This window comes from Varanus komodoensis, unplaced genomic scaffold (assembly GCF_004798865.1).
Source record: "Varanus komodoensis strain SLA01 unplaced genomic scaffold, ASM479886v1 scaffold7_1, whole genome shotgun sequence".
Lineage (NCBI taxonomy): Eukaryota > Metazoa > Chordata > Lepidosauria > Squamata > Varanidae > Varanus > Varanus komodoensis.
The window spans coordinates 11236582-11257697 of record NW_025336479.1 but is presented as its reverse complement, the minus strand read 5'-3'; the positions used below and the strand labels follow the sequence as shown (position 1 = coordinate 11257697).

Genomic DNA, 21116 nt, shown 5'->3' with positions numbered 1-21116 from the left:
TATCACTAATAAGATGACCCTTGAAACCAGAAATAGTGAGGCAAAAATTGGGGGGGTCATCTTATACATCAGGTGAATTTTTTTCATCAGATTATATTAATTGCTTTAAAAATGTATTTACAACTGTGTTTTTAAATTAATATTTTTTTTTAAAAAAACCTTCTACTGGGACTCGGGGAGCTTATCCTGCATTGCATGATGTTTCAAGCTTTGCATGCTGCCACAGACCTGGACTTGAGGGTGCACCATTCTGGGCTGGGCACCACCGTGCCTGGGAATGGGAGCATCCCCTGCGCAGCTATCTGTGCAGAGACACCGTGCTGCCTGTGCGGTTCCCCCTGGGCCCATCCACTGTGCTGCTGCCAACCATCCTCCCCGACTGGCCCCAGCCAGCCAGTCCTCCTGTGGGCTGCTGTAGGCCTTCAAATCAGAGAGGTAACATGACTATTGTGACGTCAGGAGAGTCTAGAGCAGGGGTCTCAAACTCAACTTACCTGGGGGCCGCTGGAAGTAAAGTCTGGGTGAGGCTGGGCCGCATCATCCCACGTGGCTCCCGGAGGCCGGCCCGGGTGCCGCCGGCGCTTTGAAGGCCACAGGGCCCCTCCCCCGTGCCCTGCCTGCCCGGCAATTGGCCCATGGGCCGTGAGTTTGAGACCCCTGGTCTAGAACATGGGTCCTCAAACTATGGACTGTGGGCTGGATCCGGCCCACCATGCCCATTAATCTGGCCTGCCATAGCTTGCCACACGTGTGTGCGCACGCACATGTGGTGAGGTGCCGGCTTGTTCGCGAGGAGATCGTTTTGGACTCGCTTGGAGAAAAGGATCTCCTTGCTCACAAGGAGATCGTTTTGGACTCATTGGGAGAGAAGGATCTCTGCGCACGCATGCCCCTGCCTTTCTGCGGCCCGCACCCATTGCTGACACCTTTCAACTGGCCCCCTATTCAAAAAGTCTGAGGACCCCTGGTCCAAAAGCTTCCAGCTGACAAATATATATACATATGTTGACATATAAGAGCCCCTTGAAACTGAAAATAATGAAGCAAAAATCAGGGGTCATCCTATATGCCTGACATATGACAAACACCAGAAAACAGCACAAAATATTGACCTCATCTTATACACAAGTCATCTTATACACCTGTATATACAGTATGCGTAAAGGAGCTGACCTTATTTGCTCAAAGAATCCTGTGCACCTGAGCTAAGACTCACCTACTGCAGGTACAGAGGCTCCACTTCTGACAGCCTCCCCAAGGCCAGTTCCACCTTTGCTCCAGAAAATACCCCCCACCCCACCCGAGGTACAGAATTGCAGCCCAAGTGCATTGCCCTTTTTCCACAGAGAGAAGTCCCCAAACTCCTGCTGATCATTTGCATAGATTGCACACTCACCCCTGTGTTCAGTAGCATTAGTGGAAATTAGTGAATATGGTGGGGATATCAGGACCCTATAAGACTTTGAGAGCTTTTTATGTCTTCTTAAATGTAAATTTAAGTTTGGAGCTGGGCAACAATGTACAGTTGTTTGTCAAACTGCTCAGTGAGAGTACAGTACTTGTTCTAGGCTCTCTCTGGGCCCCTTTCATTCTGTTGGAGGCCTCTTCAATATGATGCATCAAAAGCTGCAAAATGTTTTTAGGTGACCCAAACTTGGGAAGCTCAACAAATGCAACAGATGCAAAATCATGCATGGATAAAGTGGAGAAACAACTTGAGTGCTTTAAAATGCCTTATAAGCACTTTGCCACACATCACATTGTTTGCATTTACCACACAAAATACTCTGAGGTCTTCAGCCCAGCCAGTAACTGCTCAGGTTTATATAGCTGGGTCCACAGAGACAGCAGCTGTATGTGGCACCCGAGCTTTCAGGGAAGCAAAGTAAGCCTAAGGAAGGACTGCAGGAAATGGTGATTGCCCTCATACTTTTTGGGAACAGGTCAACTGAACCATGGATGTGAAAACAGCATCGTGCCTGTTATCCAACAGGGCTCTGGAGCAGACAGGGAGTGCATGGACTTCCTCTTCTCAGGAGGAGGAAGTTGATATCTGATAAAGAATGGGAGGGAAAAGGAAAGGGTTTCCTTAGTTTTGTGCTGCCGGTCCCTTGTTCTTTTGCAGCAGGGCAGTGGGGGAGGCAGGTTCTGAAGGAAAGCAGGGAAGATAGAAACCTCCCATAAGCCCCAGCCAGCCCGGGAAATGGTCCTGGGTTAGGGAGACTTCTGTAGTCGTCCATATGATCTGGAGAGCTCCAGGTTGCCTGAGTCTGAGCAAAACATTCCCTCGCTCTCCATGTCGACTTCATTGCAACCGCTCCCTTCTTGGGGGTTCTTTGCCAGAGAGAAGGGGTCACCATGGCTTCAAGCCAGCTTCAGGGTTATGTGCTGTTTGCTCCCCAGTGCTCCAGAGTGTCTTATCCTGCTTCTTGGAATTTGCAAGCTGCAGAAATCTCAGGCTGCTAGTTCTGCTTTCCCAGTGAATGGCCTGACCAGGTGGAAAGCTGCTTTCTCTCCAGTATACGCGAGGGAGAGGGGAAGGTGAGCTACCCATCTAACAGTGACCTTGTTCCAACCATCTTCACAGGCTAACATGATTTAGTTAAGCCACAACAAGATAGTTGCCTATTCAAGTCCCAGTCATAGTGCTCTGCAACCTCTGAACCTGGGTGGCATGGCTTGTTGGAGGGAGAAACAACTCTCTAGAAGCCCACACCTCATTGCAAGGTTATTTTCCTCTCCATCAAGCCAAGCCTTGGCATCCAGTTTCAGAAATCAGGGCAACCCCCTCCCCCAATAGAGGTCTGAACATTCAAAATGGGCATTGGAACATGCTGCAAACCACCATGGCTTGACAAAGCTGAGCTGACCTACAGTGATCATGCAAAGTGGGACAGTGGCACCTAAGCAGATCTCAGGACAAATGTTCTTTATCTCTTTCAGATACTGGGCTTCTTCAGAACCAAATAACAATTCAGGGGAAGAAGACTGTGCTGTCTTAGAGGAAGAAGGCAATTACAAGTGGCACGATGTCGAATGCCACAATAAATATCTATTCATTTGTGAGAGGAATGTGCAGTTTGCCTGTGTCTGGCAGGTCCTTCTTAGTTCTTCCCACTGAAACCACTTTCTTTCATGGCACTTAGAAAACACCATGTGAGAACACCCTACACAGCCGTTTATATAAGACACTGTCTACTTTTCTGTGTAGAGCATGGCAAACAGCTACTGGTTGAGTTTCCTTGGGTGGAAGGAAGGAAATGTTGCAAAATGTCAAGGATTGTTGAGCAGGGAATTTGCACTGGTTGTGTGCTCTGTCTCCCCTTTCACATGCTTAATTTTTTAAAAACGTTGCACTAGTTTACTGATCAGAATATGCTACATATATTTTGCCACTTCTGGAAGTTCTTCAAGAGGTACCTAAAAAAGAGGGACCCCAAAAGAGATGTGCACCCATTGTGATATTGTTCATAATACTATAAGGACATGCTTGAAACCCTACAATAGAGTTACAAATTCAGTTTGAAGAGAGAGCTTGGTAGGATGGGGAAGTGAAGGAAAAGGTCTTCTGTTCCATAGGCAATGACAGCTGTACAGTCACGTTTAAAACAAAATTCTATGTATATTTAAACAAAAAGGCCCTACAACCTCCAGCATACCCTAGCCAGCTTTAGGATTGCACTGTGAGCTACTTTGCATAGCCTTGGAAAGTCATTCTCAATCTCCGCAAAAAACTCTGGAATTGGCATGACTTCAGAAAAATCCCTTTGTGCCCCACCTGATCATGGAATCATAGAACAGAAGGGTTGGAAGGGGCCATGAAGGCCATCGAGTTCAACCCCCTGCTGTTGCAGGACACCACGTTACACCATCGCACCTGAGATCTATGAAACAAGGTAGGTCTAAGAGATCCCTCCTTTCATACTTCTCCAGCCTTTAGAAACCAGTCCCAACCCAACCTAAAGCAAAGAGTACTGGCAAAGGTGGATATTTTTTCTAAAAAATATATGTCAATAGTACAATGTCAATAGTACAATGCTATGTATATTTAGATGGAAAATCCTGAAAACTCTTGCAATCCCCAGCAAGCCAGGGATGGGGAAGTCTTGGCCTACAGGCCAGGTTTGGCTTGCAAAATTTCCCCATCCCAGTTTCTTTAGCAGGCTCTGCCCCTTCTCTGATCAGAGCTAAGAAGAAAACTGAGAACAGTCACTTCTGGTGAGCAGGGAAACTCTGCTCTTTTCTCCAATCACTGATAGAAAATAGAGGTCATTTAAAAGGATTTAAACTCTGATACCCTGACCTTTAAATATCTTCATTTTTTAAATAGCTGGGTATTTAAAGTTCTGAGCCATCATGCATAGCATTGAACTGTGCTCTATAGGGTTGGCAGCATAATGTCCCACATTCGACCATTGGCCTAGCCTGTCCTCAGCCCCATCCACGCCCTTAGCCCTGACATGGCTGGAATGGGGTCCCTGAGACATTTCCCTTTTTGGAATCTGGGCCCTGTGTCAAAAGGAGTTTTCCCGCCCTGACACCAAGCCAATGATAAAGTGACTGAGTTGAAATGCTTTCTGTAAACCTGCAGGTGGTATAGCAAAACTTATCAGATGGCTAAGCCATGACATGTAGAGCCATTTCATACCTTCCTCTCCAACCATACCTTCATGAAAAATATCCCCACTTTTCCTGTTTCTTGAGCCATTGTTCATTATTTGCACAATTCTTAGCACTGAAGGGGAACAAATGTTTGCCCATCTCCATTCTTAATTTGGACAAAAAGTTTACCAAAAGTCACTGCAGGAAGCAAACATTTAATCAATAAACCTAAGAGCCTAGAATCACGAAGCCTAAGCATATATTTCTTAAGAAACCTAAGCATATATTAAATAGTCCTAAATACAATTTCAATTTCTTTACATTTGAAATGCGCATTGAGCATTTTCAGATCTTTTGGGGAAATATTTTTTCTGCTGATTGTTTTACTTAGAGCAAAAGTCTTTGATCTCCTTTGCTCTCCTTGTTTCTCAAGGTAGGTATCATGGGACTGAGAAATGGGGTAACTACTGTGTGGGGTATGGACAGCAACGTATCATTACCTAATGGATTTGCAGTTTGGGATTTAAAATAGATGAAGGATGCAAACCCATAATGCACAATCACCACGATGTGATGGGCAGCGCAAGTGGAGAAGGCTTTCTGGGGGCCTTCTGTGGAGGGGATGCACAGGATGGTGGAGAAGATGAAAACATGCCAACATGATGAAGAGCAACCTGCTGGCCAAGCCCACAGTAGAGATGGAAGAGATCACCACTCCGATGGTGTGGCCATCTGTCCAAGCTAGCCTGGCCAGTGTCCTCATGAGACAGAAGAAGTGGCTGACTGTGCTGGAGCCACAGAAGGGCAGTCCCAAAATCAGAGCTGTTTGTGTTAGGGATATGAGAAACCCTCCTGCGCATGCAACATGTACAAGCCAAAGAAGTTCCTGCAAGTTCATAAGGATTGGATAGTGCAAAGGGTAGCGTATTGCTAGAAGGAGGTCATCCTCCCCCATTACTGTAAGAATGATGCACTTTGTTTCACCCAGTCCAAGAAAGAAAAACATCTGTGCCATACATCCTGCAAAAGAGATCTTTTTGCTTGTTGTTAGCAAATCAGCCAGCCTCTTAAGGATAATAACTAAACTGTAACAGGTTTCAGAAAAAGACAAAATGAAAAGGAAGAAAGGACTGTGAAAGGACCCAGTGACTGAAATGATTAGCAGATTTCCAGGTTAGGCTATATATGAACAAAAACAGAGTAAACAAAACTGCCTGCATTTCTGGAAAACTGGAAAAACCTGTCAGAATAAATTCTTTCGCGTATGTTTGATTCTTCATCTTGGTGCACCACCTCAGAGCCTGAAATTACAGAAGAGGATGATAGCGAGCAAACATGATGCTCTGGGTCACACACAATGCTCAGCACAAGTCCTTTGTTCTTTTCTTTGTGTTGTATTAGCTCCTCCTGCTGAACAAACAGCTTCCATCCATGGCGTGTGTGCAGGGGGAAGAGAGGAGGGGAAAGTCTTGCTGCACAAGTGGAAATTCACTTGCGTGCTGTTGCATTTTCCGCATCATCGTTAGTATTGATACAGTCACATCTAACTCGCACTATAATCCATTATTAACAATAATGCATATTATACTTCATTAATTACTTTATTTAATGATTTTAACAGATATAAATAGATAGTAAATGCCACCATTTGAACATTCAACATTTCACTAATGCCTTACCATATAATTCCCCCCCACCCCCCAAATCATAACATTAATCATGCTAGGACTGAAAAAGGGTGTTTACACAGTCCATAATATCAAACTAATATCTCCTTCTTTAAACTTCAAATAGTAAGTTTGAGAATTTGTAACTTTCATGACACATAACCAAAGAAACTGACACCATTAGTTTGGGGGTTATATAACCATCCTCCAATCTATCTTTAGGTAGTAAAATCATACCTCTGTTTGCAGAAGTGCACTTAATTCTGCTTATTTGTATAATAATTGTGTGTGCGCGCGCGTGATATATCTATCTATCTATCTTATATATATATATATATATATATATATATATATATAGCCATGTATGATAAGACTGGCTGGGCTATCCCATTTTTTTCCTCTTAGGAAGAAGTAAAACGTAAAAGGAAAGTATAAACTCTAAATAGCTTAGTGAGAATTTGGTTAAATTTTAATTATTAAGGAGTTGTCCATATGTCAAGACTTTAAAAATTATTTGCATTTCTACATTTGTCACCATTTCTAATGCCAACTTTTCCAAATAAAGGTATGTCACAAATACTTACACTCTTCTCAGCTTGTTGTTGCTAGTCATGAAGTCGTGTCCGACCCATCGCGATCCCATGGACAACATTCCTCCAGGCCTTCCTGTCCTCCACCATCCCCTGGAGCCCACTTAAGCTCACACCAACTGCTTCAGTGACTTCATCTAGCCACCTCCTTCTCAGCTTACAATTTCAATTTTTCCAATATGAAATTGCATTTCATTACAGCAAGAAAACAATGTTTTATATTCATCTTTGGAGATCTAAGGAAACCTTTTTGATCATTCTTCAATAAAAGAGCCATCTGGCTCACTTTATAGAGCTGTCCAGTCCAAGTTCAGTTTAAAGAGAAAGAATACCAGAAAAGAAAGGCAAGGAGGGACCTTGGAGTGGCCCTGCAGCAGCCGGTGCCAGGAGAGCAGGCTGAGCAGGTTGGCGCTCAGATGCCTGGACAACATTCTTCCCAGTGCAGAAGAACCTTTTAACTTCTATTTCAGTCATACCGTCTTTTTCTGAATTTGCATCAATGTGTGTAAATGATCACACACCCATTTTATGCAAAGTTGCATGTCCTTTTACTCTCTGTTTTGGTGATATAATTCTTCCTCTTCCAAGGCAATGTGTCAGTGGCCAATCTATTACCATTCATCATTAAAGCTGTAAAATGTATGTGAAATGATATAATACAGTATGGTCTGAAGGCACATACGGTGTCCACCATGTGGAAGCTAATCAGGTCTGGGGCTGGCCTGAGCCTGGAGGGGAAACGATCTAGGAACTGCATGTAGCCACCTTGGGTTCCATAATGGGAGAAAGGCGGGATGTAAAAGATAAACAATAGCAGCAGTAGCAACCATTAAGATCAGTTTGCCTTGATGTAGTTATGGAAGGAGATGCTGCGAGTGGCAGACTAGTGTTTTGTTGCTACATTTGCAGTTGAAAAATCAACTCACGGTTGAGCTCAGAGGTGGAATTTGCTCCAGTTCTGCTCATATGATTTAATAACAGTGCTGCTCTCCTGCAACATTTGAGGAGTGGCTCATATGCTAATTTGTAGTGTTTTAGAGGTCTCTGCCTATAAAACATATAAGTATTTTCTTTATAGTATGTCCTGCATCTTGTGAGGCACTTTCAAAAACTTCCAGTGAGGGTGAAAATTAAACATTTAGTGCCCTCCAAAATGATCTCTCAAGCAATTCGTCATTTAAAAAGATTTCTCCTTCCCATGTTCCACTAACATGCTGTTTCTGTTGTTATTTCTTCTCCTTTTCAGGCAATTTCTCCACAAGTTGGAGAAGCAAATTAGTTTGGCACGTTCTCCAGAACTCCCTGAGCCCTTCCCTAACTATGCAATGCTCTCTCACAGAAGACTGCATACCTCATCCAACGATCAGTGTGGGTGCACCAGCCACCTCTTGTTCCTGGCACCACAGTCCTAATTTCTCTAAGACATGCTGAAGGATTTCTTATTCCAAACACAGAAAGAAGAACATTATGCAAAGCAAAGGAACCCAAAAGTGTGGGGTATTTTTCCTTTTAGAAAAGGTCAGACTACGGGAAAAGAATCCTGATTACCTCAGGTTCCTTTTAAATTCCAACTAACATTCAGCTGTGCTGCTTTTAGAAACAAGTAAGTGTAAAATCCAGACAGTCTCTTTCCAAGACAGGAAAATTGATTGTTTTAAAGGTCTTGAGCTGTTACAAGCACTTAAAAGTTTCATCTGCTCTCTTGGGACTGGACTTGCAGTGCAACTCAAAAGCTTCCATGAATGTGTAATTACTGATCCATTTCTCTCGAATTATGAAGACAGGAGGTTAGAGAGGGGGAAGCAAACACAGTCAGTAGAACTTTCCAAGTAGCCCTGGATGAGTGGGGAAGCTTAGACAGGGAAAGCAGGCTTCCTTCTTCCATATGTTCTGGCCGCAGTGTGTAGAGGGCCATGGGACTGGCAAATGAGACAGGAGAGTAGGCCAATGGTCTTGGCCTTCCTTTCCACGTTAAGCAGAGGGAAATAGCAGCACCATTCCCCCACCTAACTGGAGCGGAAGGCAAAAGGGGCAGGACCAAAATTCCCAAAATGCCAGCATAGTGTAGCTTAATGCTTTTAGTGCCAGAAATCAAACCGAGGCATTTCAGTCTTTTAGAATGGGGAGAAGACAGCACAGAAGCCAAGAAAGCAACACATAAAAGGAGTCGGGTCTTCTGGGAAATCACCGAGAGCCAGATGGGGGCCTGGCTGGCAAAGCTAGGCAAGGGAACTTCTTCACAGAACTGTCTCACCTGCAAATACGAGGCGTTTGCTAAATGATTTGCTGGAGGATCCTGCTGCTCTGCCTCTTTCCAGATCTCAATGGGGCCCTGATCTGCAGCACTCACTGATGCTTGCCCTTGCCTAAGTAAGGGGAGAGCGAGGAGGCCCTATGGCTGCAGCATTGCCTGAGCCCCAGAACTCCATAACTGGGGTGAAGATCCTGTCCGGGGGACAGCGGTATCTCAACATTATGGCCTGTGCAAATGGGGTGTCTTCTGGGAGGTTGCCCACCACCTCTTGCTAAACCCCTGAGGTGGGGGATGTGGCATCCTATACTTCTATTTTAACACGTTCATATTTGCTTCTCCAGTTTGGGGCAGACTCCAACCAGGAAGGGCATAAGCCACCATTTTTATGTGCTGGAACAGCATTATGGTAGAGAACAATTTTTGAAATGACAAATTACTGAAAAGCACAACAATATGTCCTTCTCATCTTCATTTGATATCCAGTGTGGCTCAGGCTGTGCAAGATATATGGACTTCTAAATCTGTCTTAATGAGCAAACCGCACCCATTTAAGAAAGATGCTGAAATATTAGAAAGGGTCCAAAGGAGGGCAACAAAAAGGATCCAGGGTTTGGAAACATGGCCCTATAGGGAGAGACTGAGAGAACTGGGCAGGTTCAGCCTTGAGAAGAGAAGACAAGATATCCCTCTATAGGTACCTCAAAGGCTGTCACAAAGAGGAAGGTCAAGATCTCTTCTCAGTGATGCCAGAGTGTAGGACATGGAACAATTGATTCAAGCTGCAACAACCCAGATTCAGGCTGGACATCAGGAAAATTTTCCTCACTGTGAGAGCAATACAACAGTGGAACCAGTTGGATGGTTGTCCTATTGAGCTGCAACTTAACCACAGTTACTCAGGAACCACTTTGAATTCAGTGGGACTTGGTTGCAAAGTAGGCCTAGGATTGTCACCAATCTGTCACAGGGTTACTTCAGCCTTGCTCTGGGGACAGTGGTGCTAGAGATCCATTGTGTTCTGTTTTCATCACTCAGTATGCCACATGTTTTACATTGAGGTGATGTTCTCCTGTGTTTTCTTGGTGGAGAAGGCTACTGATGGCTACTAGCCCTTCTGGCTATGTGCTACCTCCGTTATCAGAGCTGACATGCTGCACACAGCAGTTACTGAGTTGCTTGGGCAGGTGGAGGTCTTGCACTGTGGGCAGCAGCTTTGTCACCGTGTGCACGGAGTGCTGGAATGGATGAACCATTGGTCTTTTTATGTTCTAGTTTCTAATGTTCTTATGCTCTTATGTACTATTGGAAACATGCAGTTTATGTAGCATCTCAAGCTATGTATAGTGGGAAAATTCCTGGGATCATGAAACGGGTTGGTGTAAACAGGTTTGATTTTTGCCACGAGTGCCCTTGCCGTGCTGCACAGCAGAGAATTACATTTGTACTCCAGACAACTCTTCTGGTATGTTTGGGACTAGAGGCAATGCCAGTCAGGTTTGGATCCAGAAACATGGTGGTCTCTCTCTCTCTTAATAGCAAAAGAGAGATACTGTGATACATCTCTTGCACCTTACAGGCTAAGATGTAACATAGTTTTCCAGAGGCAAAGGCCCTTTCAAATGTTTTCTGCTTTAATTCAGAACTCCCCAGTAGCAAAGTGCAAATCAAGGCTAGGGGATCATAATATAGCAAAATAGGCAGCACATTCATGACCAACTCACACTGACAAGAGCTAAAACTTACTTCCCATTGCATATAGCAAGTATCCTGCATTGCAACTGGAACTGCACTGGAACTGCAAAGTTTTAAAGCCCCTCCATTCCATGTCATGCTCCTAATCCAGCTCAGTGTTGCTAGAACACTCCCGCATGAGTGCGAAATGCATTCTTATGGCTCCGAGGCAAACCAAGTTCAACTGAACATGGATGAAAACACATGTGCAAATCCCCTTTGTTTTCCCATGATGCAACTTTGCCATAAACAAAACAAGTCCTTAAAACAAGAACGCTGCAATTTACTATAACCCACTACCAGCACTGTCACCTTATTTTGCACAGCACTACATACACTGCCTGGACAGATACGGGACACACACTGGACAGTGCATGGTATTACTAGGGGTTGGGAAACAAGGGATGGAGTGCCAATCATGGAAGCCAGAAACCCCTGAAAATTGGCAGTGCCCCATGGAAGGTCAGAGAAACTAAGGAAGTTGTGATGGATTCCAATTTGAGGGGATTTAAAAGCAGAATGGGCAAATTCCTGGAGGCAAGGTTATCAATGGCTTGTAGTCCATATGGCTCAATGCTGTCTCCACTATCAGACGCCATGTACAACAGTCGCTGAGGAACCTGGGCAGACCGAGGCCGTTGCACTCATGTCCTGCTTGTCAGCTTCCGTGAGCAGCCAGTTGCCCACTGTGTGCCTGGAATGCTGGACTAGGTGGATGCTCGGTCTGATCTTAAGTTCTTGTGTACAATTCAGTGTGGCGCAAATGGGGACTGCAGAGCGCAGGCTACATGCCTGCTCTTTTCACAGATGGACGGGTGGTGCTTTTGGCAAAAAGTGTTCTTCCACTTGTAGTTGCTTGCAGGCTCGGAAACAACACAATCCCTACTATTTTCCAAATGTTCACGCATCTCTGGATTTCCCTCTTTCCACATTCTGTAAAGGATAAAGAGAATTTGCTGGGTGCTACATGTGAAGAGTGAATCCAGCCACTGGCCTTCATTGTAGACTCTGAACTGGCTCATGAAGCAAGGCACAGAAAGCAAGTGCAGGCACCTCACTCTATGTATCAGCTCCAGCCCAGGTTGGAACTGCAGTATCAGCTGGCAGAAAGAGCCTGTAAAAATGACAAGCCTTGTGAACAGTACAGACAGAAAAAGATGTCGTATTACTTGATATAGCAGAATAATTAGTGTTTCAAAAAGGGAACAGAATGGGAGAATTAAGCTTTTAAAGCAGCTGAATATTAAAAAAACTAAATCCGCAACAGAAGAAATGCGCAAATTTAAGGTTAACAATGGAGAAATTGAATTGTGAAAGATTTTGCATACATTGGCCAGTCATCAATTCAAAGGGAAGCAACAGCCAAGAAGTTAGAAGATGCCTGAGACTTGGAAAGGCAGAAATGAAGGGATAAGAAAAATAAGTCTAAGAACGTTTCATTGGAGACCAAGGCCAAGATCACTCCCAGCATCATACTCCCAGTCAGAGTGGATGAGTGTGAAAGCAGGACAGTGAAGAAAGCTGGCAGGAAGAAAATGGGTGCGTTCAAAAGGTGGTGCTGGAGGAGAGATTCTGAATGTCTGGACTGATAGAAAGATGTACAGATGGGTTGATCCCGGAGGAAGGCCTTCTCTGCGGTGGCGCCCCGACTATGGAACGCGCTCCCCAGAGAGGTCCGCCTGGTGTCATCATTGTATGTTTTTTGGCGCCAGGCAAAGACCTTTTTATTTAATCGATATTTTAATAAGGTTTAATATTGAACTTTATTATTGTATTTTATTAATTGCAGCCAGAGTGTGTCGTCAATTTATTTATGCTGTTAGCTGTCCAGAGATGTTAGTAATTGGACGGCATACAAATTTTATAAATAAATAGATAGATAGATAGATAGATAGATAGATAGATAGATAGATACTCTCCCTGGAAACAAAAATAACAAAATAGAAGTTCTACTTCAGGCACGTCATGAGAAGACAAGACTCACTGCAGATTTCATGCAAGGCACATTCAAAGGCAGAAGAAAAAGAGGAAGACCAGTTGTGAGATGGATCAATTCCATACAGGAAACCACAGCCCTGAGTTTGCAAGACCTGAGCAGGACATCTTGGAGGGAATTCATTCATGTGATTGCTATAGTTGGGGACAACTTGATTGAAAGCTTTCTTGTTGGTACATGCAAAGAATGATCAACTTTAAAACCCAAAACAAAAAATCAACATATTTGGCAAAGCTGTGGAAACTCAATAAATAAATAAATAGGATTTTAGAAAGAAAACAGAGGAACTAGTACCAAAAAATATCTAGAACAGGGAACTGAAACTCCACTGTATACAAAAGTCTTCAGCAGGGAGCAGAATCTTGTTGAACATATTGAGCAGACTTCAAAAGGACTTTTGACTATTAAACCACAGGAGTTGGGACAGGTTTTAATACGGCTAAGTGCTAAAAACATATATGACTTGAAGTTGGTTTATGGGTCATTATTGTGAAAAAGGAATTTCAGGTATGCCCCCCAATCTGGATTGGGCCCATAGCAGAGGAAGTGTTAAAAGCCCCCTAGGATCTAAATCTGGCTCAAGTCCTCCATCTACTCTAGGGTCAAAATTTAAAATGTTTGCTATATCTGTTTTGGCCCTAAGAAATTATGAATGAAATATTATACACCCTCACTTGGGAATAACCCCAACTGAATTAGATGGATTTACTTCTGAGTAGACATGCATAGGGTCACGCTGTAGGCAAATTTAGGGACATTGTTTACTTTTCTGATGATCACAAAAAGTTGCAGTGTGCAATAATTCTTTGCAGGCTTCTAACCAGTCAGACATACCCATGTGCAAGCTTCTTTAAAGGTTTTGGACCATGAGAACATTTGAGAACTTGAGAAACTACTGTGGACACACAGTTGAGGACCCCTTCACAAGTGCTGTATGCAAGACCCCTGAACTAATGCAGGGCAGGAGTCTGAATTCCAGTTTCCCCCTCCAAAGATGCTCAACGTTCTGTGGTCACTATAGGCCCTGTCCTCATTTTTAGGAATCCCCGCTGGGAGTTGAGATCATAGATTTTTTGGGATACTTCTGCAAAATCTATCATTCTCCCTGCCTGCTAGTCCCTTCCACTTGTGGGTGGTGGTGCTGTCTTGACCATGTAAGCATTAGCACCTGGAATGAGTAAGTCTGGAGCTTATTCGGTGATGCTGCATCAGTCACTTTCTTCCCTTTTTCCTTCCAAGTTTAAAAGAGAAGTATGGAGCTGATTTTCCTTCTATTCCATTTGTAAGATCACAAAGGTAGCATCCCCATTCTATGCATGTTTACTCTGATGCAAGTCCCTCTGAATCCAATTGAGCTTACACACCATAATAGCCAGGTTTTCTGTTGACTTGGGCACACATAGGCCTGCTGAAATCAGTAAAGGTGTTTTATTTGGGCTTTTAGCTTTAACTGCTAGTTTACTAATGGAGAAAGAAGAAAATCCAGTATGCATATGAGAATCCATGCAAATATAATCTAGTCATGAATTGATTGGCTAAAAGCTTGGCAACTAATGGTTTTTTAAAAATTATTTTTAAGCTGAGTTACAATCTGGTAATGGTATGGGAGAGAAGGATCCACTGAAGAATGATACTCACGTGTAGGAAGGTGTTTTGTTATCCACCCACCTCCATATTTGTTCAGTCTGTATGTAACTTAAGCCAATCCAGAAGTCTTCCTTAGGATGCCATGTTTCCTCTGGAAACTCCTAGGTGAAAACAACAACTTGATTGCCAAAATGTGCCAAGGAAGCACCAAACAGCTGCCACAGGCTGTGCACCCCACCAGCACCTATTCTAGGTGCAAAGAACTTTTTGCCATGTTACTGTTAAGACTTCCGGTGTCCCCTGGAAAGGAAAGGCAGGGCTAAATTCCCTGACAAAACTTTCCTAGAAAGGTTTTTTTCATATCTTATTAACAACGTTTGCAACATGCAAGCTTTCAAGAGGCAAGAAGTAACGGATTTGACTTAATGGTGAAGTCACAGCATCCGTATGTTGCAAACTCCACAGTAATGTCAAGGAAAGGGGTCTGCAGACATTCCAATGAAGCTCTGAAAGCCACGCGATGGTTCCAAGACTGGATTTAGTACTGTTGCCCCCGGACTGCGAGAACCAATTACATTGGATCCAGCTGAGTGGTGGACAGGCAAGGCAACTGGACTGGGGGATAATAGGATGGAGTGGCCGAAGCAGAAAGACTGACATGCATGAGGATAGAAATAACCAGTGAATTTCAGTAGGCCAATGTGCATCAATGTGAGAAAGATAGGACCACTTTATGAGGACAATATAAGGTAACATAAAATCTTTCTCAATGTGAGAAAGATAGGACCACTTTATGAGGACAATATAAGGTAACATAAAATGCTTGAAAATTGAATATCTGTTCCATAGATCCTTGTAAGGGAAATTTGCCTGATTTTTTTTTTTTTTACATATCTTGCCTTGACTGACATGTGGGTGAAATTAGATTTGGTCATCATCATCATCGTCATCATCATCATCATCATCAGCAGGAGCACTGCCATCACCAATTCTGGACAGAATATGAAGAGAGAATCAAGCTCAAAGTTGTAAAAGAAACAACTTGTTTTTTGGCGCCTAATGCAATTTAGAACCACGAGCTCTTTTGTCAAGGGCAGCCATGCAAAACCCAAATTCTGGCTAGCTTTCCAAGATGGTGGCTACCTTTCTTATGTCATAAGCGTTCAAAAATGGCACAGACCAGATTTCGGCCCCCTCAGCTTGCCACCTCAGGCAGCACCATCTGCAGAAAGGTTCACAGTCCAAGGCCTGCCTGTTCCCTTGGTGGGGGGTCTGTGCCTTCTGCCGTCCTGATCCCTCAGAGCCAAGGGAGTTGGCAGGCACAGCTAACCAGCAAGGAGGGGCCGTCTGTGCAGCAATCGTGAGAGACTCACCTGTTCCTTTTCATGGTCAATCACCATGAGATCGGCTCCCTGCTGCTGGCAGCTACTTCGGGCCTCACCCCACTCTTTCACTTCTGTATTGTAATAGTAGCATTTATCATGGTACTTCTCCCAGCCATCTGGACAAAGCAGAACACCTGCAAAACGTCAGCCCTTGAAATAATGCTGCCCAGCATGAATGCATCTAAAGTATTTCACTGGTCAGACTCTATCACAATTAGATATTCAGCCACCAATCCCAGCTGGTCCACAAGGGAGTTTTCCCTTTTTTCTTACTATGCATATGCAATATTGTCAATCAGTATAAATACATGCATTCATGCATCACACTTTTAAAAGTTATTACTACTGTGGGGGCTCTGCTTTCATGTTCCTTTTTTGTAATAAAAATTAAACACTCTCTATTCAGGTGCAATACCTCTGAATATGTGCTGAGTATATTTTGCACACCACTTCACTCTCTCTCTGCTAACTTTCTGCAACACTCTCTCTTGCAGATTTCTCCTGCTAGAGTCCTGACCCAGTGCATGCGAAGTTCCCCGATTTCAATTGTTCTCTCACCAGTGGCTAAAGCACCACAAGAAAACCACTCCTGCCATTGCCTCCCCCTGCCCTCCATTATCTGTCATTTCTAGATATACTGCCTCTGAACATGGAGGTTCCATTTAGCAGGCGTACATAGCTGGCAATACCCATGCAATTATTGAAAAACCTTTGTTCTATGAATTGTTAATCTAATCTCTTTTTAAACCATCCAAACTAGCAGTCAATCTGGCCAATATCACAAATGATATGTCTTGTAAAGAGAAAACAAGGTATAGATCAGATTGATTTGTTATTAACAGGTAGATATTTATCTTACTTTGGCTCCCATCATCCTTAACATAACAGAGCTCAGGGATGGCAAGAACCTCGAATATAATCCTATGTTTGTTTAAGGAGGGAAAAAGTCCTACAACTCCCAACATTCCCCAGTCAGCAATGCTGGCTGGGAAATGCTGCAACTTATGACTTTCTCTGTTCAAAGATGCATGCCCTGAATAATCCCGAATTAAGGGGTGATATTTCCTTCATGTAAGTTACTGAGCTAGGAAAATGCCCTCAGCAGCAGAATGAATTTTGCTAAAACGAAAGAAGTATCATTCTTTCCCCTTCAAGCCAGCCCTACGAAGAATCGGTGGTCCGTCCATACTAAATCTCCATTCCATTGTCCCAGAGAAGGAACAAAAAAGAAAGGAAAGGAAGGGGAGTCCTCCCAGTTCTTTTCCTCTTGTGTTCCAAGCATCATGAGTGGCTTTAATTATTGTCAGAAAAAATGCACTCGGGCACAGAACTGCATCAATCCTGAAGGGGGGAGGGGGAGAGAGGGAGTGAGGGAGGGAGGGAGAATGATGGGCTTTAGTAAAAAGAAGCCTTATCCAAAGAAGCCCAGAAAAGTGAGGTCCACAGCATCAGATCTGCACTTACATCTATGGCACACCAGCGCAAGAGCAGCCACCACCACCATCAGCGAAAGGAGAAGCAGCACAGAGAAGACGATGAAGGGTTTTTTGCCAGGGGCGCGCCATTTGTCATTCCTGAATGCAAACGGTGCTGTAAACAAGAACAGTCAGTGTGGGAGTTGTAGGATGACCAGAGGATTTCAGGAACAGGTTACTGAGAATTTTAAATAAAAAGACAGACAGAGAGGGAGCATCTACCCCTAAAAAAGGGAAGGCAACGTTCTTCAAAGAATGACTGCTGGATTGGAGCATTGAAGGGAGACAGCCTACCTGGGGAAACAGCAGAAAGAATCTCTGAATATTTGGATTTCCATAATGACAGAACTGATGAGTGGTACCAATATGGGCAGAATTCGATAACAAATTAAAGCCAGTATTACTCTTTCCAATGTAGGCTACTATCATTTTTGCAGGAGATCATTACTAATAGTACTAGTGGAAAAAAATCTCAAAAGAACATGTGTATAAATTTTGCATTGCATAGGAATATTTAAGGGACAAAATCTGACAGTCTGAGGTTTGTAGAATTTCAGGGAAAATATGAAGTTTCTAGCCCTCATGGTTTTAAGGGAAATGTAGTTTCCGCTAAGAGAGGTGAGCTGAAATTTCAGTAGCCAAAAGCTGGAGCTTTTATACTCTGCACTGCTCCTTCTTCTTTGTAGTCTGCCTCCTAACCTTACAGCAAAAGACATAAAGAAATGTTAGATGGAACAACCCATGCCCTGTCTTACCCCCTCACATACACTACACACAAATCCATTTGTTTGCATTTCTGTAAATGTTGACCTCCCGCAATGCCTACTGATACCGCCCTTTTGTACATGTGGATCCACAAGGATTTACATTCACCATTGAACTTTGGAAATAAAGGTGCCAATTAGAACAACAAGGAAAATGCTCACATGCTTTTGCAAATGTATTGGAGATGAGGGTCAACCTTGTGATGGGGCAGGCCAAAGTGACCCACTTCAGTTGGCACTATGATGTAGAAGGGAAGAAATGAGGAGAGAAAACAGGCTTCCAAATCATCAGCAAAGACTTCTAAATCTGCCTTCTCTGCCTGACAGATACGTGCTCCATTTCAAGGAACTAACGTCTTAGGGTGCAGTCCTATGCATACTTAGACAGAAGAATGTCCTAGATCATTGCCCAGGGGGCAGATGCTGGGAAGTGTAGGATGTTTGTCTGTCTAAACATGCATAGGATCACACTGCTAGTCTGGCATGATTAGAGATGTTAAAAAGTCGTTTGTGGAGATGTGTTGCAGCTTTCGCAACCTTCTCATCCGTATGTCAGGAAACACGATGTGCTCATATTCGTGTTCTGCATTCTCATATCCTTGGTCCAAAGTCCTCGATTCTAAAAGCGAAAGAGTCAGCTCTCAGGCATGCGTTGCCTATTTGGCACTGCTGCTGTTTGCCACCCTCAACACTTCTGGGAGTGTGTGTTCGTCCAGTTCTTTGGCTCACACATAATATGACAGCCCAGAGAAAGGTGGAATATATCCCACAAAGACACAAAAGCAAAACAAAAAGGGCTTCTTAGTGGACTTACATTTTTATAGCACTTGTGCTAACAGCCAGCTGGTGCAAGAAATGTCTGCATTTGGCTACCCTGAGCCTAACTTCTGCTGCTTCTTGAAATCTAACAAAGAGCTCTGAGAAAGCGGGTAAATACTTCAGTAAGATGTGGAGTTGCCACACATGGAGAACTATGGCTGTATTTCCCTAATGTCTTGGGTGCTGAACGTTAGAGCTTTTCTGTATGAGGCTGCTAATCTGCTGGATCAAGTTCCTTTAAACTCAGCAGATTGAGATCTGAGCTCTACACCAAAGACTTTCCCTTTCCTGTTTTCTGCTATATATATCCTCTAGGTGATGCTGTGCTATAGGAGGATACAACAATTGCACAATAGAAAAATACATTTACTTTCACTTGTAGGAATAATGTTCCATTCTCACCCCACCCCCTTTAAAACAAAACAAAACAAAATCTGGAAAAGTGATCTTAAAAAATCAGAAGTTAAACAGAAGGGCCAAGGCATCATCTAAACAACCCCCAAATAACTTGAGTCAGAAATAATGAGTGTTCTATCAATGGCTTCAGTAGAAAAGTTTTCAGTTCAGAATGAGAAGCTCTCATGGGAATAAACTAGAGAAATATTTTTCTCTTCTTTTCTGTAAACATGTCACATCAGTAGCAAAACTAGTACAGCCCTTTGAGAATGATTTCTTACTCTCCCTTCTTCCCAGCTCCACCCCATTACCTGTCCATGCAAGTTCTGACGCTGCAGTTCCCAAGCATGGGAAAGTTTCTCTGAAGCACTGTCATTCTGGTAGTCTTCGTTCTGGTAGTCTTCATCCATGGTGGAAAAAGGATGGAGAAACAATATCTCTTGGAACCAATGAAACCCAGCAACCAGACGCCTGCAATTTCTATTGTTATCAGCTTCCTTTTTTATTGAACAAGCTGCAGAAGAGTCTGCATATGTGCACCCATCCTAAAGCTTTGCCATTTGGAGGTTAACCTTGTTTACAAGTTCACAAGCCACTGGAAATAAGGGCTCTCACTGGAACTGTCCCAGTGAGGGATTTCCTTCCAGTACTAATTCCATCTTTGGAGAATGGAGTCTCCTCAATTCTGCATCAGGAAGTCAGCTGACTGTTTTCAGGAGCATGAAAACCCTTAAAGCCCCCTTTCTCACTCCCAGTGATAACTCAATGGCATGGCACATGAACAGGCCGAGGAAGACACAAATCTGATAGAACCGTGAGTGACTGGATGAGGAGTGGCTGGGGCAGAAGGAAGAAGAAAGAAACCTGCAGTGCCACATGAGCCTGTTTTAGCCCATTCTCTAGATATGTCATTTTTATCCAGACTGTTATCTAGCCAGTTTCTTCTTATCTAGATTAGCCATTTCCTACACAGTGCAAAGCTATTTTAACAACAAGTTTTAATGTTACTGGAATCAGGTCCATATGCTTCCAGTCCAGCCCAGTCTGCAGAAAAACCTCAGACTAGCAAAAAAGTGGAGAAGCTTCAGTTCATCTTCTTGCAAGACTGCAGTGTTAATAATCTATTAGTTTTGCTTCTCCCATCCTTAAGGAGAAAGGTTGGGTCCTTTTGACCATTACTTCATCATTACTTTGCTGCCCAGACCCTTTTAGGAAGGGGCTTCTGTCAGAAGCCGGATTTCATGCCACATCTTCTGTCCCTACAGCGGACAGGAAATTCTGATTTCTGACTGACTTCTGCTGCACTATGGCTCTTTAGCACTGTGGAGGCACTGTTTTTCTGCAGTAGCTGGGCATGAAAGGGAAAGGTGCTTCCATGCAGCACTGGATAGAGCAGCTCTGTTACTGGCAATCCTCATCCCTACCATCAAAGCCCTTCTCTCCAGGTCTCTCAGAAATAAGTTCCAATCCGTAAAGCTCCCATGCTGCTTTAATCAGAACTTCCTCCATGAAGGGACTCCTTCTGCTTCCTATGCAGCTCCAGCATGACCAATTAATTACTGCTGAGTTACCACTTAATTGCCCTGTAATCAGTTTCACTCGCAGGGAGGGAGGTCTTAATCAATGGTTTCCTCTTATTATTGTTTCTGGATTTTAAGTATTGTGAAGTTATGCAGAGAGACACAGCTTTCACACCCTGAAGAGGGACGAAGCATTTGATTTGCAAGGCTCACCAACACTGGGCTTCTCTCCATGAGCTGTTTCACCTGCCCCTTTAACAAGGTTCTTCTTCCATTGTCCTTGTGAGACAATTGGCGAGTCCTTCGCAGGAGGCTTTTCCCCAGGTTTTC

At 43.6% G+C, this 21116-nt stretch overlaps 1 protein-coding gene across 1 annotated transcript; it reads right to left on the bottom strand.

Moving 5' to 3' along the window:
- Positions 1 to 4989: 4989 nt before the first annotated feature.
- LOC123035665 (olfactory receptor 10X1-like) lies at positions 4990 to 19676 on the bottom strand. Its single transcript, XM_044454088.1, is given in 7 exon segments — positions 4990 to 5254; positions 5256 to 5774; positions 5776 to 5903; positions 15801 to 15928; positions 17277 to 17402; positions 18214 to 18289; positions 19578 to 19676. Coding segments are annotated over 7 exon segments (1341 nt in total).
- Positions 19677 to 21116: the final 1440 nt, after the last annotated feature.